General features: G+C 46.1%; 1 protein-coding gene across 1 annotated transcript in view; it reads right to left on the minus strand.

Moving 5' to 3' along the window:
• The window catches only part of LOC142255880 (microtubule-associated serine/threonine-protein kinase 3-like), a 61,461-nt gene extending 49,030 nt beyond the window's left edge, over positions 1-12,431 (minus strand). Inside the window, exons 1-15 of the mRNA XM_075327328.1 lie at positions 12,210-12,431; positions 11,896-11,997; positions 9,868-9,967; positions 4,979-5,046; positions 4,550-4,629; positions 3,996-4,204; positions 3,703-3,841; positions 3,484-3,616; positions 3,145-3,310; positions 2,928-3,026; positions 2,546-2,668; positions 2,275-2,387; positions 2,100-2,191; positions 1,394-1,467; positions 135-224 (exon numbers count right to left, since the gene is read on the minus strand). Of these exons, the coding sequence (XP_075183443.1) occupies positions 135-224; positions 1,394-1,467; positions 2,100-2,191; positions 2,275-2,387; positions 2,546-2,668; positions 2,928-3,026; positions 3,145-3,310; positions 3,484-3,616; positions 3,703-3,841; positions 3,996-4,204; positions 4,550-4,629; positions 4,979-5,046; positions 9,868-9,967; positions 11,896-11,997; positions 12,210-12,431 (1,810 nt within the window). The remainder of the gene's footprint in view (positions 1-134; positions 225-1,393; positions 1,468-2,099; positions 2,192-2,274; positions 2,388-2,545; positions 2,669-2,927; positions 3,027-3,144; positions 3,311-3,483; positions 3,617-3,702; positions 3,842-3,995; positions 4,205-4,549; positions 4,630-4,978; positions 5,047-9,867; positions 9,968-11,895; positions 11,998-12,209) is intronic.
• Between the last annotated feature and the right edge of the window lie 4,175 nt (positions 12,432-16,606).

Here is a 16,606-nt window from a genome sequence, read left to right on the forward strand (position 1 = left end):
CTTATAGGATCCGCTCTGTATCTTCCCTGTCAGCCATCACACATGTGACAATCCCATCACTGACAGATGATATCTGCCCCACATGAATTCTTCTCGCTGACATCACACAACATGGAGGTGGTTCTCACACTTACCTTCACTCTTTTTGTCCTGTTCGTTATTTTCTGAATCCAGTTCTTCATTCAGAATTATTGCAGATTTTTCTTCCTCCAGGACTGGAAATTCTGATCAGAAAGTAAAATAACACATTTAGTATATGTTCTTATAGGATCTGCTCTATATCTTCCTTGTATATTAAAGAATTTTTTGGCCTGACTAAGGCCAAAAAGCCAAAACGCGCGTCGGGATTTTAGCTCCAGCAGGAGGAGATGCCACTAGCTATTGTATGCACTCATTTGTTTGTTTATTCACACTGTCCTTTATACTATTGTATTCTTTAATGAGCTGCACACTATTTGTATCTGGTGTTTCATTCTCACCGGAGTTAGATTGACTCACAGATGTGATTTCTTTTATTTAACCTCGTAGTACTATATGAGATTTGTTTAGTAACAGCTTCTGTGCAGCTGCATTCCTTATCTCTCCCCCTGCTGTGTTGTGCTACTTTGCCACGTTCTGTATGTGCGTACATCATCTAAATTGGCTCCTATTGTCTGTTTTTTTATATATAGTTCTGTGTTTTGGTTTGGGTTTTTTTTCAAATAATTGAGTGTAGGGGCTCACAAGTGTGAGAATCCGTGACGTGGATTGCGAGCTTACATATTTTGGGCCAAAATATCAACTAATATCTCACTATTTGAGGTATTACACATTTTATCTATTTTTGCAGGATGTGTGTGGACCTTCTGAATTCAGGTGGTTAAATGGTGAGTCCGTCATGTGATATGCACTTATATAGTGCTAACTAACCGCCTGACCTGGTGTTGTGCGTCATTTATAGGCCACAATTCAGACACAGTGCATCTCGCGTATCCGTGTGAGATGCACCCATATAGTGCTGGTTATCCCGCCTTACCTAGGTTTCTGGCTTCATTTATAGGTAACAGTTCAGACACTGTGCATCTCACTCATCTATATGACGAGCTCCCAATGCAAGCCTTATTAGTGTGCATGTCCTATGCTAAACAACTGCCTCTCCCCTTTAGTGTGGAGGTTTCAGTGGCTGTATCATCAGCATCGTGCACCTGGGCTGCGGCCATCTTGTTTAGGAGGGTTTGCCACGTCCTGTGTTTGCGTACATCATCTGAATTGGCTCCTATGGTCTGTTTTTTTTAACATATTTGGGACCATGAAACATGGATAACATATGAGGCCCATTACAGAGAATATCTATGGAATTATCTGAGCCTTGAAGTGAACATCCACATTTTTGGTGCTGTAGACGTGTACATACCTGAGAATGGGAACGAGGATATCCCGCTGCTCACAGCATCGTCTCCATCAGATACCGGAGGAGATTCTTTCTGCCTGTTTGGTGGAAGAAAAACATGTAAATCACTAAACTAAAGCATTATATAAGGGGTCGTCTGACCAGAATAACACCTGACTACAAGACATAGGAAAGTCATAGTGGGAATGGGCTCCTGTTCAATACTACCTCATATGGAGCTGAATGGAAAACCACTACCAAGAATGGCCGGCATGTAATATCACATCTCACCTGCAGTGGAAGTAACATTAAAAATGCAGGACTGGCTGCAAATATTTCTTTTAGGCACTTATGTAGCGCCATTTTTTTTCAGAACACTTTACAGAGATCATCACTGACCCCATTGGGGCTCACAATCCGATCTCCCTATCAGTATCTCTTTTAAGTATGCAAGGAACCCCACAAAGGAAGAAATCCTTGCAGACATTGTCTTTTGACCCCAAGTTCCAGTGCTGCAAGGCTACAGTGTTTACCACAGAGCCGCCATGCTGCCCCATTTACGAGTTGCTAGCTATCCCCAACGGTTTCTGAAGCCGAAACCACAATGACCACCAATCATGAGTTGGTTGATGCTGTTTTTAATATTATGTTATTCATGTCCTATGTTTGGTGTTGGGTACATACAGTATATCAGCTGGAGATCCCAGTAATGACCCCATCATCTACTCACATTTCTGAGGATTTTGTGTTGGACTCTTGAGAACTCTCTGGAGGCGTCTTGGGATCCTCTTTGCTCATCGTCCTGATAACGCTGGTGCAGAGCTAAATAGGGATAAAAGGAAACTATAATATACCTTTTTTCTTACATTTTCGCACATATTTTTATGTGTTGATCCCATACTTACTTTAGAAAGACTTTCAGAAGATGATGTAAAGTTTTGGAACTCACGGTTCTCATTGTCCTCTCTTCTCTTGTCCTTATCCTCTGAGCCCATAGGTTGGTATACATCAGAGTCATCTACAAGACATAAGTAATGAAGTGTTATTAGGAGTTGTCAGCATGACCCTTGGTCATCGATAGTTACCATGTTATCATTAGTATTATTAGGAAATGAGAGTCACACATTAGTGAAGACCATCAGCCACTTAGTCTGGATGATGTCTCCATCTACTTACTGTCAGAGAGGCAGCTGAACACATCTGACAAACGCTGAGGAACGTACTCCGGCTCCTGACTTAGAAGGTTCTCAAAGTCTAAGTCTTCGAGGAATGGCTGACACTTGATCTCATCTGCTCCTCCTGGAAAAAAAAGATCAAAAGTGATGTGGACATTGTCAGAGACTGCTCCATATCTGGAGAGAAATCTGAACTATTGACATGGACATAATATGAAGGAAAGCTACTGTTAGCCATTTTAAGGTATCAGCCACTGAGGACTATCATTTTTTTCAATGAATTTTTTTAGAAATGGACAAGCAGAAGAAGAGCTGATCCTTGTGATGATGATTGGTATGTCCTGGGCGTAATAAATAAGTGTTAATACTGTTATATACATTACCTGTCCCAAGTCTTTGTACAGGATTTCTTCTCAGCAGCTTAGTGATGAGGTTTCGAGCATCGAGAGGAAGAGCAGGAAAACACTTAAAATAAATGTCACCTATTGTATAGAAAATGACAAAAAATAAACGTTATTGAACTGTATTATACAGTAAAGCTGCACAATTATAAACCAAGTAACTAAACAACCCAAGTAATGAGTGGATTACTCTACTTACCTCTGACGATCTTTCTATAAAGCTCATATTTGTCCTTATCATGAAACGGTACATTTCCTACGAGGAATTCGTATAGGATGATCCCCATTGACCACCAGTCAACAGGTCTTCCGAAGCCTTTCGACAGGATGACCTCGGGGGCCATGTAACATACGGTGCCCCACATCTGGAAACCAAAAGAAGGAAGAGGAGATTGATGAAACTATTTTTCGGAAAAGATCTCTCGATAAAAACACAAGGACAGAAGACGAAATCTCAGTGGAAAAATTCTCCAGAGAAGAAAGAAAAGGTTGGTGAGATTTATCGTGAAGAAGTGACGTTCCAGTAGGTGATGCTGACCTCACGATCGCGGAACTCTCTGGCGATGTTCTCAGGTGATTCCTGGTAGATGTTGGTTTTTGGCATCATGAGACCGAATTTTGACACCCCAAAATCTGAGACTTTAATGTGTCCTGCAGATGTTATCAGGAGGCTGTGAAAGAAAAGATGGTTTTAGCCATGCAAGCCATGTAATAATATGTGATAACCCCCCTTTATTATACTACAGCGGTCACTTACTTGTCCGGTTTCAGGTCTCTATGCACCACACCATAGCTGTGCAGATATTCCACAGCAAGCATGGCCTCCGCAAAGTACAAGCGGGCCAAGGAGATAGGTAAAACTTTCATGGTTCTTAGAAGCTTCCGACAGTCTCCACCTATAGAAGAAAGGAAATATGGCCGGTGAGGGATGATACAGCAGATCACACATGGTGTATAATGAGAAGAGAGCGGAGACATTGGGGCAGGATAGAGAAGGTGATGAGATGTAAGCAGACATGGGCTGAATGTAATACAATGTACACGTCCTACCTTCTACATACTCCATAACCATACACAGATGAGATTTGGTTGGAAAGGAGCAAAGCATGGAGACCACAAAGGGACAATCAGCGAATGTTAAGATGTCCCTCTCCAGGAAAGCTTGTTGCATCTTTGATGGAGTATTAAGCTCCTTCTTGTCCAATTTCTTCATGGCAAAGATCTTTTTGGAGTCTTTATGGCGCACTAAGTTGACCGCACTGGAGAGAAGGAAAATGCATGGTTTATAGAACTCGTCATATGATCTTCTGTACTAGGGGTTAATACTAGAAGTCCAGTCTCATTAAACATTCATATAATAACACTGTATAAAAGGTCACCTATGGGATGTCAGTGCCACGTCTGCCACGTCCTCATCCATGTCCTCAAAAATTCAGATTCACTAGTAGCTAACTGAATTTGTTACAATTGAACAGTGACAGTTAGACGTGGACAGTGATGTGGACTCGTCACTTGTCTATGGTCACACTGGATGGCAGAGCACAGACGCAGAAGAACTGTCATAGGGACCTGAGAAATGTGCATAATCCCAAAGGGAAACTCACCCGAATGCTCCCTTGCCGATCAGTATGGACGTCTCATAATCGCTCTTACTCGGCGTTCTCGCTCGGGTTGCGATCACGTTCTATAAAATAAATTAGAAATTATTTTACGATCTAGAAGCTGCAGGAAAAAAGCTCCAGACGCAGAAACTTCTCCGTCTATTTTATGTCCCAGCTGATTCTACTGATCCGATGTAGAGGAGGATACAAGCCGGACGCTCGGCAGACACCTATGTAATGGGGGATCCTCCATACACCGGGATCACTGTACAGCGCGGGATAATATGGGAGATCACACCGGGGGGACGGACTATAAATGCTGTTATCTGCTTAGAATAGAGATATCCCATGGGTATATGGGGGATATTAGAGGAGTCATTCACACCCCCCGGGGTCTGATAATATACAGACAGATCCCTCTATGATACTTACACTGGCAGATTCATGGATCTCCGGGATCTCACAGATTCCACTATCTGGAGTAGACAGCTCAGTTTTTTCTAAAATAGGGATAAAATAATGAAGAAATCAAATGTATCAGATGATATTAATCTTAGATAAATAATACAACAATATAACGGAGAAAATGACGAGACGTCTGAATATGGGATTGATGCTACTTATATGGGAACATGGAAGTCAGCAGGTAGGGGGTATGGCTGTATAGGTGCTTGTCCTCCAATAAAAAAAAATATTTTTGGAGAGATCTGATGTGCCAGTAATGTGAAACCAATAATATAAGCCATATGTAAATCAGGCTGCAAGTGCACAAGGGGCATGTCACTTCAATGGGGGTGAGTCACTTCAGCAGGGCGGGTCACTGCAGCTGGGGCGGGTCACTGCACAGGGGGTGGGTCACTGCAGCTGGGGCGGGTCACTGCACAGGGGGCGGATCACTGCACAGGGGGCGGGTTACTGCAGCGGTTTTTCCTTGAAGTCTACTGTGCACTTCCAGCCTGATATACATACGGCTTCTACATTCCCATGACTGTCTATTGAATCTTTATATAAAAAGATTTCGGTTTATGGTGGCTGTACAGCCATACCACTACTTCCTTATGTGAAAATATGATGACAGATTCCCATTATAAAGAGTAGAGACAGTTAATCTACAGATTATTACCTTTTCTCTACAATATCTAGATCACAGGTCTCAAACACACGGCCCGCATGTGGCCCCTCAGGCTGCTTCTTGTGGCCCGCAGGCACGTACCCTCTTGTACGATCGCGGCCAGTGCAGGGGCTGCACCCATTGCTGCTTCATTTCAGATGAACGTTTTGCCTCCAGGGCGAAGAGTGAAGCTCTCTCTGCACTATTCCAATGGCAGCTGCTAACCAATCAGAGGCAAGCAACTGATGCGTATGACGTCATCTGCTTGCATCTGATTAACTGGTTGCTGCCATTAGAATAGTGCAGAGAGAGCTTGACTGCACAATGGCAAAACGTTCATCTGAATTTTAGATGAAGCGCGGCAGTTTTGGAATATGTGTGTGTGTGTGTGTGTGTGTGTGTAGAATGGCACAATAGAGGACCAGGATGGGACATTGCTAATAGAAGAGAATCAGTAAAGGAGACATTACTACAGGATGGGCACATTAGTAAAAGAGGACAGGGATGGGAACATTACTTCAGAACGGGGACAAAGATGGGGCACAGTACTACAGGATGGGGACAAGGAATGGGGCACGTTAGTAAATGGGGATGTAGAGGGGGCACATTATTACAGGATGGGGTACATTACTACAGGATGGGGTCAAGGAGGGGGCACATTACAACAGGATGAGCACATTGCTAAAGGAAGGGGGGGAAGGTGGGGCACATTAATTAAAGAGGACAAGACTGGGGCACGTTACTACAGGATGGGCACATTACTAGAGGATGGGAACAAGGATGGGGCGCATTAGTAAAAGGGGACAATGTTGAGCACATTACTACAGGAGGGGGCACATTACTACAGGATGGGCATGTTACTACTCGACTGAGGACAAGAATGGGGCACATTAGTTAAAGGGGACAAAGCTGGGACACATTACTGCAGGATGGAGACAAGGATGGGGCACATTACTACAGGATGGGCTCATTACTACAGGATGGGCTCATTACTACAGGATGGGAATATGGATGGGGCACATTTGTAAAAGGGGCAATTATGGGCACATTACTACAGGATGAGTACATTACTACAGAATAGAAATGTGGATGGGAACATTACTTCAAGAAGAGGAACAGTATGGGGGACATTACTAAAAGATCTTGGCCAAAATTACTATATGGTGCTAATTGTAAAACTGTATTATTTGCAAGAAAGGGATATGTAAACAAAAAAAAATGCATGACTTTTTTTAACATTAAAAATGTTTTTGTCTTTATATATATATTTAAACAAAAAAGTGCAAGTTTGTTATAATAAACAAGTTACAAGTGTTCAAGAACAGCGATCCAAAGGTGTAGAGCAGGGGTGGGGAACCTCCGGCCCGCATGCGGCCTGCCATGACCTTTCATACGGCCCCCGGGCAGATTCCCGGGGGTGGCAGTGCTCGAGCCCTCGGCGCAGTCTTGCTGGCCGCCGGCCCTTTAAATCCCTACATGCACTGTTTGGCTTTGCACGTACCACTGAGCTCTCTCGCTGGCCAGTGCAGGAGTGCTCAGGACTTACTTTGTGGGCGGGTTACAGCCCACAGCCGCTCCACCACTTCCTACTTACAGCGGTATGTACACGTGACGTCCGCCTGCTTTCCCTTGCTGTATAGTCGGTCTCTGGCGCTGTGTGCCCTGCGCCCGCTCTCTGGCGCTGTGTACCCGGTCTCCGGCGTTGTGTGCCCTGCTCCCCTTCTCTGGCGCTGTGTGCAGCTCCGAGTGCTGTGATTTCTGTGCTCTGCAACTTCTATCCGTACCCCACAGTCTCCCCCCAGTGATGCCTGTGCCCCCCATAGTGATGCTTGTGCCCCCCATAGAGTTGTCCTCTGCGCCCCATTGATGTCTGTGCCCTGCTACTGATGCCTATGGCTGCCCATTCCTGTCTGTGCCACCCCTAATGATGCCTGTGCCCCCCCCTTCCCTAATGATGCCTGTGCCTCACCTAGTGATGCCTGTGCCCAGCGCCGACTCTCCGGCGCTGTGTGCCCGCTCTCCGACACTGTGTGCCTCCTCCTGTGCTGTGTGCAGCTCTGAGTACTGTGTGTCACCCCCAGTGTTGTGTTCCCTGCAATGCTGTGCTCCACAAGTGCTGTCCATGCCCCCAGTCTCCTCTCAGTGATGTCCTGTGCCCCCTAGTGATGCCTGTTCCCTGTACCCGCTCTCTGGCGCTGTGTGCCCGCTCTCCGACACTGTGTTCAGTTTTAAGTGCTGTGTGTCACCCCCCGTGTTGTGTTCCCTCCAATGCTCCCTAGTGATATCTGTGTTCTGCAAGTGCTGTCCATGCCCCCAGTCTCCTCCCGGTGATGCCTGTGCCCCTTCCCCTGGTGATGCCTGTGCCCCTTCCCCCGGTGATGCCTGTGCCCCCCCTCCCCACGGTGATGCCTGTGTCCCCCCCCCACGGTGATGCATTGTCCCTCCTAGTGATGCCTGTTCCCCTCCCAGTGATGTTTGTGCCCCACAGCCAAGTTTATGTCTCCCAGTGATGCCTGTGCCCCTTCCCCTGGTGATGCCTGTGCCCCTTCCCCCGGTAATGCCTGTGCCCCTTCCCCTGGTGATGCCTGTGCCCCTTCCCCTGGTGATGCCTGTGTCCCCCCTCCCCACGGTGATGCCTGTGTCCCCCCCCCCACGGTGATGCATTGTCCCTCCTAGTGATGCCTGTTCCCCTCCCAGTGATGTTTGTGCCCCACAGCCAAGTTTATGTCTCCCAGTGATGCCTGTGCCTCTTCCCCCGGTGATGCCTGTGCCTCTTCCCCCGGTGATGCCTGTGCCTCTTCTCCCGGTGATGCCTGTGCCTCTTCCCCCGGTGATGCCTGTGCCCCTTCCCCCGGTGATGCCTGTGTCCCGTCCCCCCCCCCCACGGTGATGCCTTGTCCCTCCTAGTGATGTCTGTGCCCCACAGCCAAGTTTATGTCTCCCAGTGATGTCTGTGCCCCCGCCCCTCTTATTGAATGTTCTCAGTGAGAGGAACAAAATTATAATCTTGTGATACCCCTCTTGTGATGTATATGCCCCCAGCCTTTCCTGTCAGGTATATGCCCGAACCCCCTCCGGTCATGTATATGCCCCCAGAATCTCTTGTGAGGTTTATGCCCCAGCCCCTCCTGTGATAAATCACATTGAAGATGTAAGTGGCATATACATCACAAGAGGTGATGAACCATGTACATCACATTTGAGATGCTGGGGCATATACATTACATTTGAGATGCTGGGGGCTTATACATCACATTTCAGACACTGGGGGCATATACATCACATTTGAGATGCTGGGAGCATATACATCACATTTGAGATGCTGGGAGCATATACATCACATTTGAGATGCTGGGGGCATATACATCACAGGAGGGGCTGGGGGCATACACCTCACAGGAGGGGCTGAGGGCATATATCTCACAGGAGGGGCTGGGAGCATATATCTCACAGGAGGGGCTGGGGGCATATACCTCACAGGAGGGGATGGGGGCATATACATGTGTGATGTATGTGCCCCCAGTGTTTCCTGTGAGGTTTATACAGTAGACCAAGCGTCACCTATGTGATATATATAGAGCAGTCCCTGCGTCACCTATGTGATATATATAGAGCAGTCCCAGCGTCACCTATGTGATATATATACAGCAGTCCCAGCGTCACCTATGTGATATATATACAGCAGTCCCAGCGTCACCTATGTGATATGTATACAGCAGTCCCAGTGTTTCCTATGTGATGCATATGCCCCCAGCCCCTCCAGTGATGTGTCTACTGTGATTTATATACAGCAGTTCCTGTGTGATGTATATGGTTTACCAATCTTATTATCACAAAGAGTTGACTGCTCCAGACAGAGACAAACCTGGAAAAGCAGTTGTGAGAAGTAGCATAAGTATTGCCGAACATCACAGCCGCACCAAAGAGAAGCAGCTGCAGCTACCACGGTACGGGTGAGTTAATTGTTTGACCAAATATAGCCGGGTCATTTTCACATTGATAATTTTGTGCGGCCCCCGAAGGTTGGCAGAAATTTCCAAATGGCCCCCGGCAGTAAAAAGGTTCCCCACCCCTGGTGTAGAAAAAAACAAAATGGTACCAATTAAAATGTCACTTTGTCCCCCAAATTATTTTTTCCTATGTGCGGCCCATACACCCAGCCGAGCTTGAGACCCCGATCTAGATATTTCTTGTTGGATGGTCGGCTTACCTGTAATCAGATGGCTGTTTAGCTCCCGCTGACTCCCTTTAGGGTCAGGGATTTTGGTATTTATATTTTGCCCACGTCTGGAGTCACCTTGTGCTGTTACCTGAAAGTTATAATACATATAGTTAATATGTGGAACCTTTGCCTTAATAATCATATACATAAATCAGGAAGGACTACATTTGGAGTTAATTAATTTCAGTATTGGGTGAAATTACTTTACACTGCAGCTCCTCTCCAGTGAATCCAGAATAATATACAGATGTAGCCAAGTTTAACTTGACAAATAACACCTAAGATTATTAACCCCTTAACGACCCATGACGTACTGGGTACGTCATGGATCGTGTGCCGGTAAGCCCCGCACCCTGCCGCCGGGAGGCGGCGGCGATCCGCGCACATATCAGCTGTTATCAACAGCTGACATGTGTGCTTGCTAGCCGCGGGTGGAATCGCTTCCACCCGCGGCCATTAACCCCTTACATTTCGCTGCCAAAATCTGGCAGCGATATGTATATGGGCGCCGCCATGACAATCAACTTACCCCGCCCCCACCGGAAGTCACGTGACATGATGACATGACTTTCGGTGGTTGCCATGGTAGCACAGGGTCATATGATGACGCCTGTAGCTAACATGACTCACTTCCTCTCAATGCCGGAATATAGCCGGCATTGAAAGTAAAGCAGCAAATCTGCAGTTCTCAGCTCTGTAGCTGAGATCTGCAGATAGATAATAGCGATCGGATTGCTGATCGCTATAGCCCCCTAGGGGGACTAGTAAAATAAAAAAAAAAAGTAAAAAAAAAATTTTAAAAAAATTAAAAAGAAAAATAAAAAAACCTAAAAGTTCAAATCACCCCCCTTTCACCACATTGAAAATAAAAGGGTTAAAAAAATAAAAAATACACACATATTTGGTATCGCCGCGTTCAGAAATGCCCGATCTATCAAAATATAAAATCAATGAATCTGATCAGTAAACGGCTTAGCGGCAAAAAAATTCCAAACGCCAAAATTACGTTTTTTGGTCGCCGCAAATTTTGCGCAAAATGCAATAACAAGCGATCAAAACGTAGCATCTGAGCAAAAATGGTACCGTTAAAAACGTCAGGTCGAGACGCAAAAAATAAGCCATCACTGAGCCTCAGATCCCGAAAAATGAGAATGCTACGGGTTTTGGAAAATGGCGCAAAACGTGCGCCACTTTTTTTGGACAAGCTTGTGAATTTTTTTAACCCCTTAGATACAAGTAAACCTATACTTGTTTGGTGTCTACAAACTCGCACTGACCTGAGGCATCACATAGATACCTCAGTTTTTACCATATAGTAAACACGGTGAATAAAATATCCCAAAAACTATTGTACGATCTCACTTTTTTTGCAATTTTTCCGCACTTGTAATTTTTTTGCCGTTTTCCAGTACACTATATGGTAAAACTTATGGTTTCATTTAAAAGTACAACTCTTTCCGCAAAAAACAAGCCCTCATATGGCAAGATTGATGGAAAAATAAAAAAGTTACGCCTCTCGGAAGAAGGGGAGCAAAAAACAAAAACGCAAAAACGGAAAGTGCCCGGGGGCTGAAGGGGTTAAGATAATGTGCGATTGCACAAGCCATTGACCGATGTCGGTAAGGGTCACATTACAGTATTTTGCCCCTGATATCCCCGCACTGTGTTATCTGTGTTAAGGTAACCTTGGCTACATCTGTATAAGGGGCTTGTTACCCAATGTTTCCGTCATCACCTCTATTATCTCTTCTGCAGCATTTACAAGCAGGAAGACTCTGATAATAGAGTGAGACAGAGGCAGAATACAGACTGCCCACCACTGAGCTGTGACCACATCAGCAGAATACAGACTGTGATCACAGAGGATGGAGCCGCACAGACAGGCGGCCATAACATATCCTGCCAGGAGCTGACAGGGAGGCCTGTAAGACCTAACACCAGATCTGCTGATGTCTGACCGGTGATCTGGAGAAGATCAGAACACAAGGCCATGAAGGAGAAGATGAGGCTCCTTACCTGGTGTCTCGGTGGGCGGGCTGGACCTTCTAGTACAGACAGGACGTCTTGGGCCAGTTCATTAATAAAACCCAAATCTCCATTTTGAGATCTATTTTGAGCCTAAAGATAAAAACAAACAGGAAGGAAAATGGTGAGATGAGAAAGGGCAGAATGGAGGACGCCATTTATGTGACCATTTACTGCTCTTTCTGCAGATACAATTACTACATATCTGGGGATCAGTCATGTAATATATTGGATTCCACCTAAAGAAGAAACAAGGGGGAGGAATCAATTATGGAGACGTTTTGTGCGGAGCGTCCCCCACTTACCTGCTGTAGTAAGGTCCTGATGTTCTTACATACATCCTTCAGATGCTTGGAGGTGAGGTCACCTCGCTGGTATTTGGTCAGACAGTCCTTTACTAGCTCCAACACTAGCTGGTAAGTGAAGCTGAGGACGCCATCGGGGGGTAGAAGGTCAGAGTCACGGGAATAGGTGCCAAGAATCCCGGATAGTGATACCGGACGTTTGCGTTTAAAACATCGATCCATAGCGAACAACTAACTGCAAGTTTAGTCACCAACTATAGAACCAAAAAATGGCACCGGTGACTGTGTGTACATTCTATATATAGGGAATGTCAATTGTGATCTCATTATAGCCGACATTCCGCCATCCATGATATCATCATTGCTGACATCATCAGTGATGTCATGATGGAATCTTAAAGGGGCAGCTCTACACAAATTATTTAAAGAAGAAACACCATAGAATGAAATATGTCTTCATGTTAGGACAACTGTTCTGTTTTATTTTCAATTAGAACGCTATCAGGATGAAGATCCGTACCCAAGTGTAATGCAGCACCTTGTGTTCCCGAAAACAACACGGATATTAGTATTGCACTTTTTTGCATCTTTTTATTCTTTGATCTACCTATTCATTTCCTTTGTTGTGTTATCAGGTATAGATTGTTGGACATTATTATGGGTATATCCCCATTTTTAAATATTATTATTATAGATTGGCGAACCCACAGATATTTGAGTTTGGCGAGTACAGCCGTATTTAAAAAAAAAATAAATAAAAATCCAGTTTGGAATCAGACTTGTGTCCGGATGCTGAACCCCATATAAGTCTACGGGGATCAAAACATTGTGCGGTAAAATGGGGGTGAAAGGTAGAAATGGCTAGGTGGCTGGGGGAATTAGAGCAGCAGCGTTATACGTACCAAGTCTCCTGTGTGGCTGTAACACTACTTCTGGGTCCGCTCATTAACCCTCATACATATTCATTGCTTTCTCTGCCCACTGGCAGTCCCGACATCAGTGATTGGCTGCAGCCAGACCGCGACCCCACTCTGTGTGACACTGTCTGGGATTGCTTGGCATCACACATGTTGTCTGCATAGCTGTAGTGTAAAAATAAATATATGAATGAATTGGCATAGGGTCACACCATATTATGACACCCAGCACAGATAAAGCATACGGCTTTAGGCTGCAGCCCCCAGCCGTGTGCTTATCTTGGCTCTGTATCAGAATAAGTGGGACCCTATGTGGCTTTTGTTTTAAATATTTAAATAAATCATTTTAAAAAATGAACTTGTAAGGACAGATAATGAATGGGGTCACTAACAATTATCTCAAGAAAAATTATATTTACCCCAAGTATAAAATGTCATCTTTATTAACCCCTTCAGCCCCCAGCCTGTTTTCACCTTAAAGACCCGGCCATTTTTTGCAATTTTGACCAGTGTCACTTTGACAGGTTATAACTCTGGAACACTTCAACGGATCCTGGCGATTCTGACTTTGTTTTTTCGTGACATATTATACTTTATGTCAGTGGTAAATTTAGGCCGATATGTTTTGCGTTTATTTGTGAAAATTTCGAAAATTTGGCGAAAATTTTGAAAATTTTGCAATTTTCAAAATTTGAAATTTTATCCCCATAAATGTGAGAGATATATCACACAAAATAGTTACTAAATAACATTTCCAACATGTCTGGTTTACATCAGCGTAATTTTCGGAAAAAAAAAAAATTTCGTTAGGAAGTTAGAAGGGTTCAAAGTTCATCAGCAATTTTTCATTTTTCCAACAAAATTTACAAAAAAAAATTTTTAAGGCACCACATCACATTTGGAGTGACTTTGAGAGGCCTAGGTGACAGAAAATACCCAAAAGTGACCCCATTCTAAAATCTGCACCCCTCACTCTGCTCAAAACCACATCCAAGAAGTTTATTAACCCTTTAGGAGCTTCACAGCAACCAAATCAATGTAGAAAGAAAAAATGAAAATTTAACTTTTTTACACAAAAATGTTACTTTAGCCATAAAATTTAGCATTTCTTTGTCGCTCCATTGGGAGACCCAGACAATTGGGTGTATAGCTTCTGCCTCCGGAGGCCACACAAAGTATTACACTTAAAAGTGTAAAGCCCCTCCCCTTCTGCCTATACACCCCCCGTGCATCACGGGCTCCTCAGTTTTTATGCTTTGTGCGAAGGAGGCACACATGCACGCATAGCTCCACAATTTAGTCAGCGGCAGCTGCTGACTATTTCGGATGGAAGAAAAGTGGGCCCATATAGGGCCCCCAGCATGCTCCCTTCTCACCCCACTCTGGTCGGCGGTGCGGTTAAGGTTGAGGTACCCATTGGGGGTACATAGGCAGGAGCCAACATGCTGTTTTCCTTCCCCATCCCCTAGGGGCTCTGGGTGAAGTGGGATCCTAATCGGTCTCCAGACACTGGGACCGTGCTCCCTCCGCAGCCCCTGGGGAATCTGCTGGACAGGAGCTGGGTATCGTCAGGGACAAGGCCCTGCTACTGTGAGGTACTCTGTGTCCCCTTGGGGACAGCGCATGGAGCGCTTGTGTCATACACGCTGCAGCACTGCTGGGTGTGTTAGTGCGCCGGGGCTACCGCGCTGACCGCGCTTGTTTGCCGGCCGCGCTTATAACTTTAGTCCCCGGCTTTTGCGGCCTAGTACTGCATATTCCCGCCCCCGGGCCTGTCAGTCAGGGGAAGGGAGGGACGCTGCACTGGACGTCAGCGCTGAGGGCTAGAGCATACTTTGTATCCTCCTCCCCCCTCACTGAGCACAGTGGGACACCAGATTCCCGCACTTTCTTGGGCACGCCCACGGCCCCCTCCTCCTCACAGAACGCTGGCAGCCATTCCTGTCAGCACTTCTGAAGCTACAGAGGAGAGACAAATGGCTCTGGGAGATCCAGGCAGGGAATCTGGTGGTCACACAACCGCTTTCGGCGGTCGGTAAGCCGCACCTGTTTCTAGGTGCTGGCCCCCCTGGGTGCCGAAGTGTATATATATAGGTTTATATGCTATACATTTACTCTGTACGGTCGCACTGGTTTTTGGCTATATACCCTCCCAGATTGTACTCAGAGGAGACAACAGCATGTCGTCTGCAAATAGCAAGGGTGCCAAAGCACAGGCTTACTTTGCAACCTGTACCTCATGTGCGGCTATGCTACCTGCAGGTTCCACCTACCCTCATTGTGTGCAATGCTCGGCACCTATGGTACTTACTCAGCCGGAGCCTCAGCCACTAGTGGGACCCTCGGCCCAGGTAGAAACACCGGCTGCCACTGTCCAGGTGACAGGGACGGAGTTTGCAGTATTCGCTGACAAACTTTCTGAGACTATGGATAAATGGTCTGCTAAGATACTAGAAACTTTGCAGTCCAGACCTGTAACACAGGCCCCGGGCACTGTTGAATCATTGACCCAGGCCCCCCTCGGTTGGAGCAGCAAAGTGCTCCTGGGGTGACTCATAGGTCTCAAGGTGAGGTCTCTGACACGGACCGCAGTCCCAGACCACCTAAGCGGGGTCGCTGGGAGCTTCCCTCGACTTCATCACATTGCTCAGGGTCTCAACAGGAGGACTCTCTAGAGGATGAAGCGGAGGGGGCAGATCAGGACTCTGATCCTGAAGCCGCTCTCAACCTAGATACACCAGAAGGGGACGCCATAGTGAACGACCTTATAGCGTCCATCAATCAGGTGTTGGATCTTTCTCCCCCACCTCCTCCAATTGAGGAGTCAGCTTCTCAGCAGGAGAAATTCCGTTTTAGGTTTCCCAAGCGTACAATGAGTATGTTCCTGGATCACTCAGATTTCAGAGAGGCAGTCCAGAAACACCGAGCTTGTCCAGATAAGCGCTTTTCTAAGCGCCTTAAGGACACACGTTATCCCTTCCCCCCTGACGTTGTCAAGGGTTGGGCTCAATGTCCCAAGGTGGATCCTCCAGTCTCCAGACTGGCGGCTAGATCCAAAGTTGCAGTGGAAGATGGGGCTTCACTCAAAGATGCCACTGACAGACAGATGGAGCTCTGGTTGAAATCCATCTATGAGGCTATCGGCGCGTCCTTTGCTCCGACATTCGCAGCCGTATGGGCGCTCCAAGCTATCTCAGCTTGTCACTCGCAGATTAATGCAGTCACACGTGTCTCTGCTCCGCAGGTGGTGTCATTAACCTCTCAGGCGTCGGCGTTTGCGTCCTACGCCATGAATGCTGTCCTGGACTCTACGAGCCGTACGGCGGTAGCATCCGCCAATTCGGTGGCAGTCCGCAGGGCCATGTGGCTATGGAAGGCAGACTCTGCTTCCAAAAAGTTCTTAACCGGGTTGCCATTTTCTGGCGACCGCCTGTTTGGTGAGCGATTGGATGAAATCATTAAACAATCCAAGGGAAAGGA

Source organism: Anomaloglossus baeobatrachus, chromosome 11 (genome assembly GCF_048569485.1).
Source record: "Anomaloglossus baeobatrachus isolate aAnoBae1 chromosome 11, aAnoBae1.hap1, whole genome shotgun sequence".
Lineage (NCBI taxonomy): Eukaryota > Metazoa > Chordata > Amphibia > Anura > Aromobatidae > Anomaloglossus > Anomaloglossus baeobatrachus.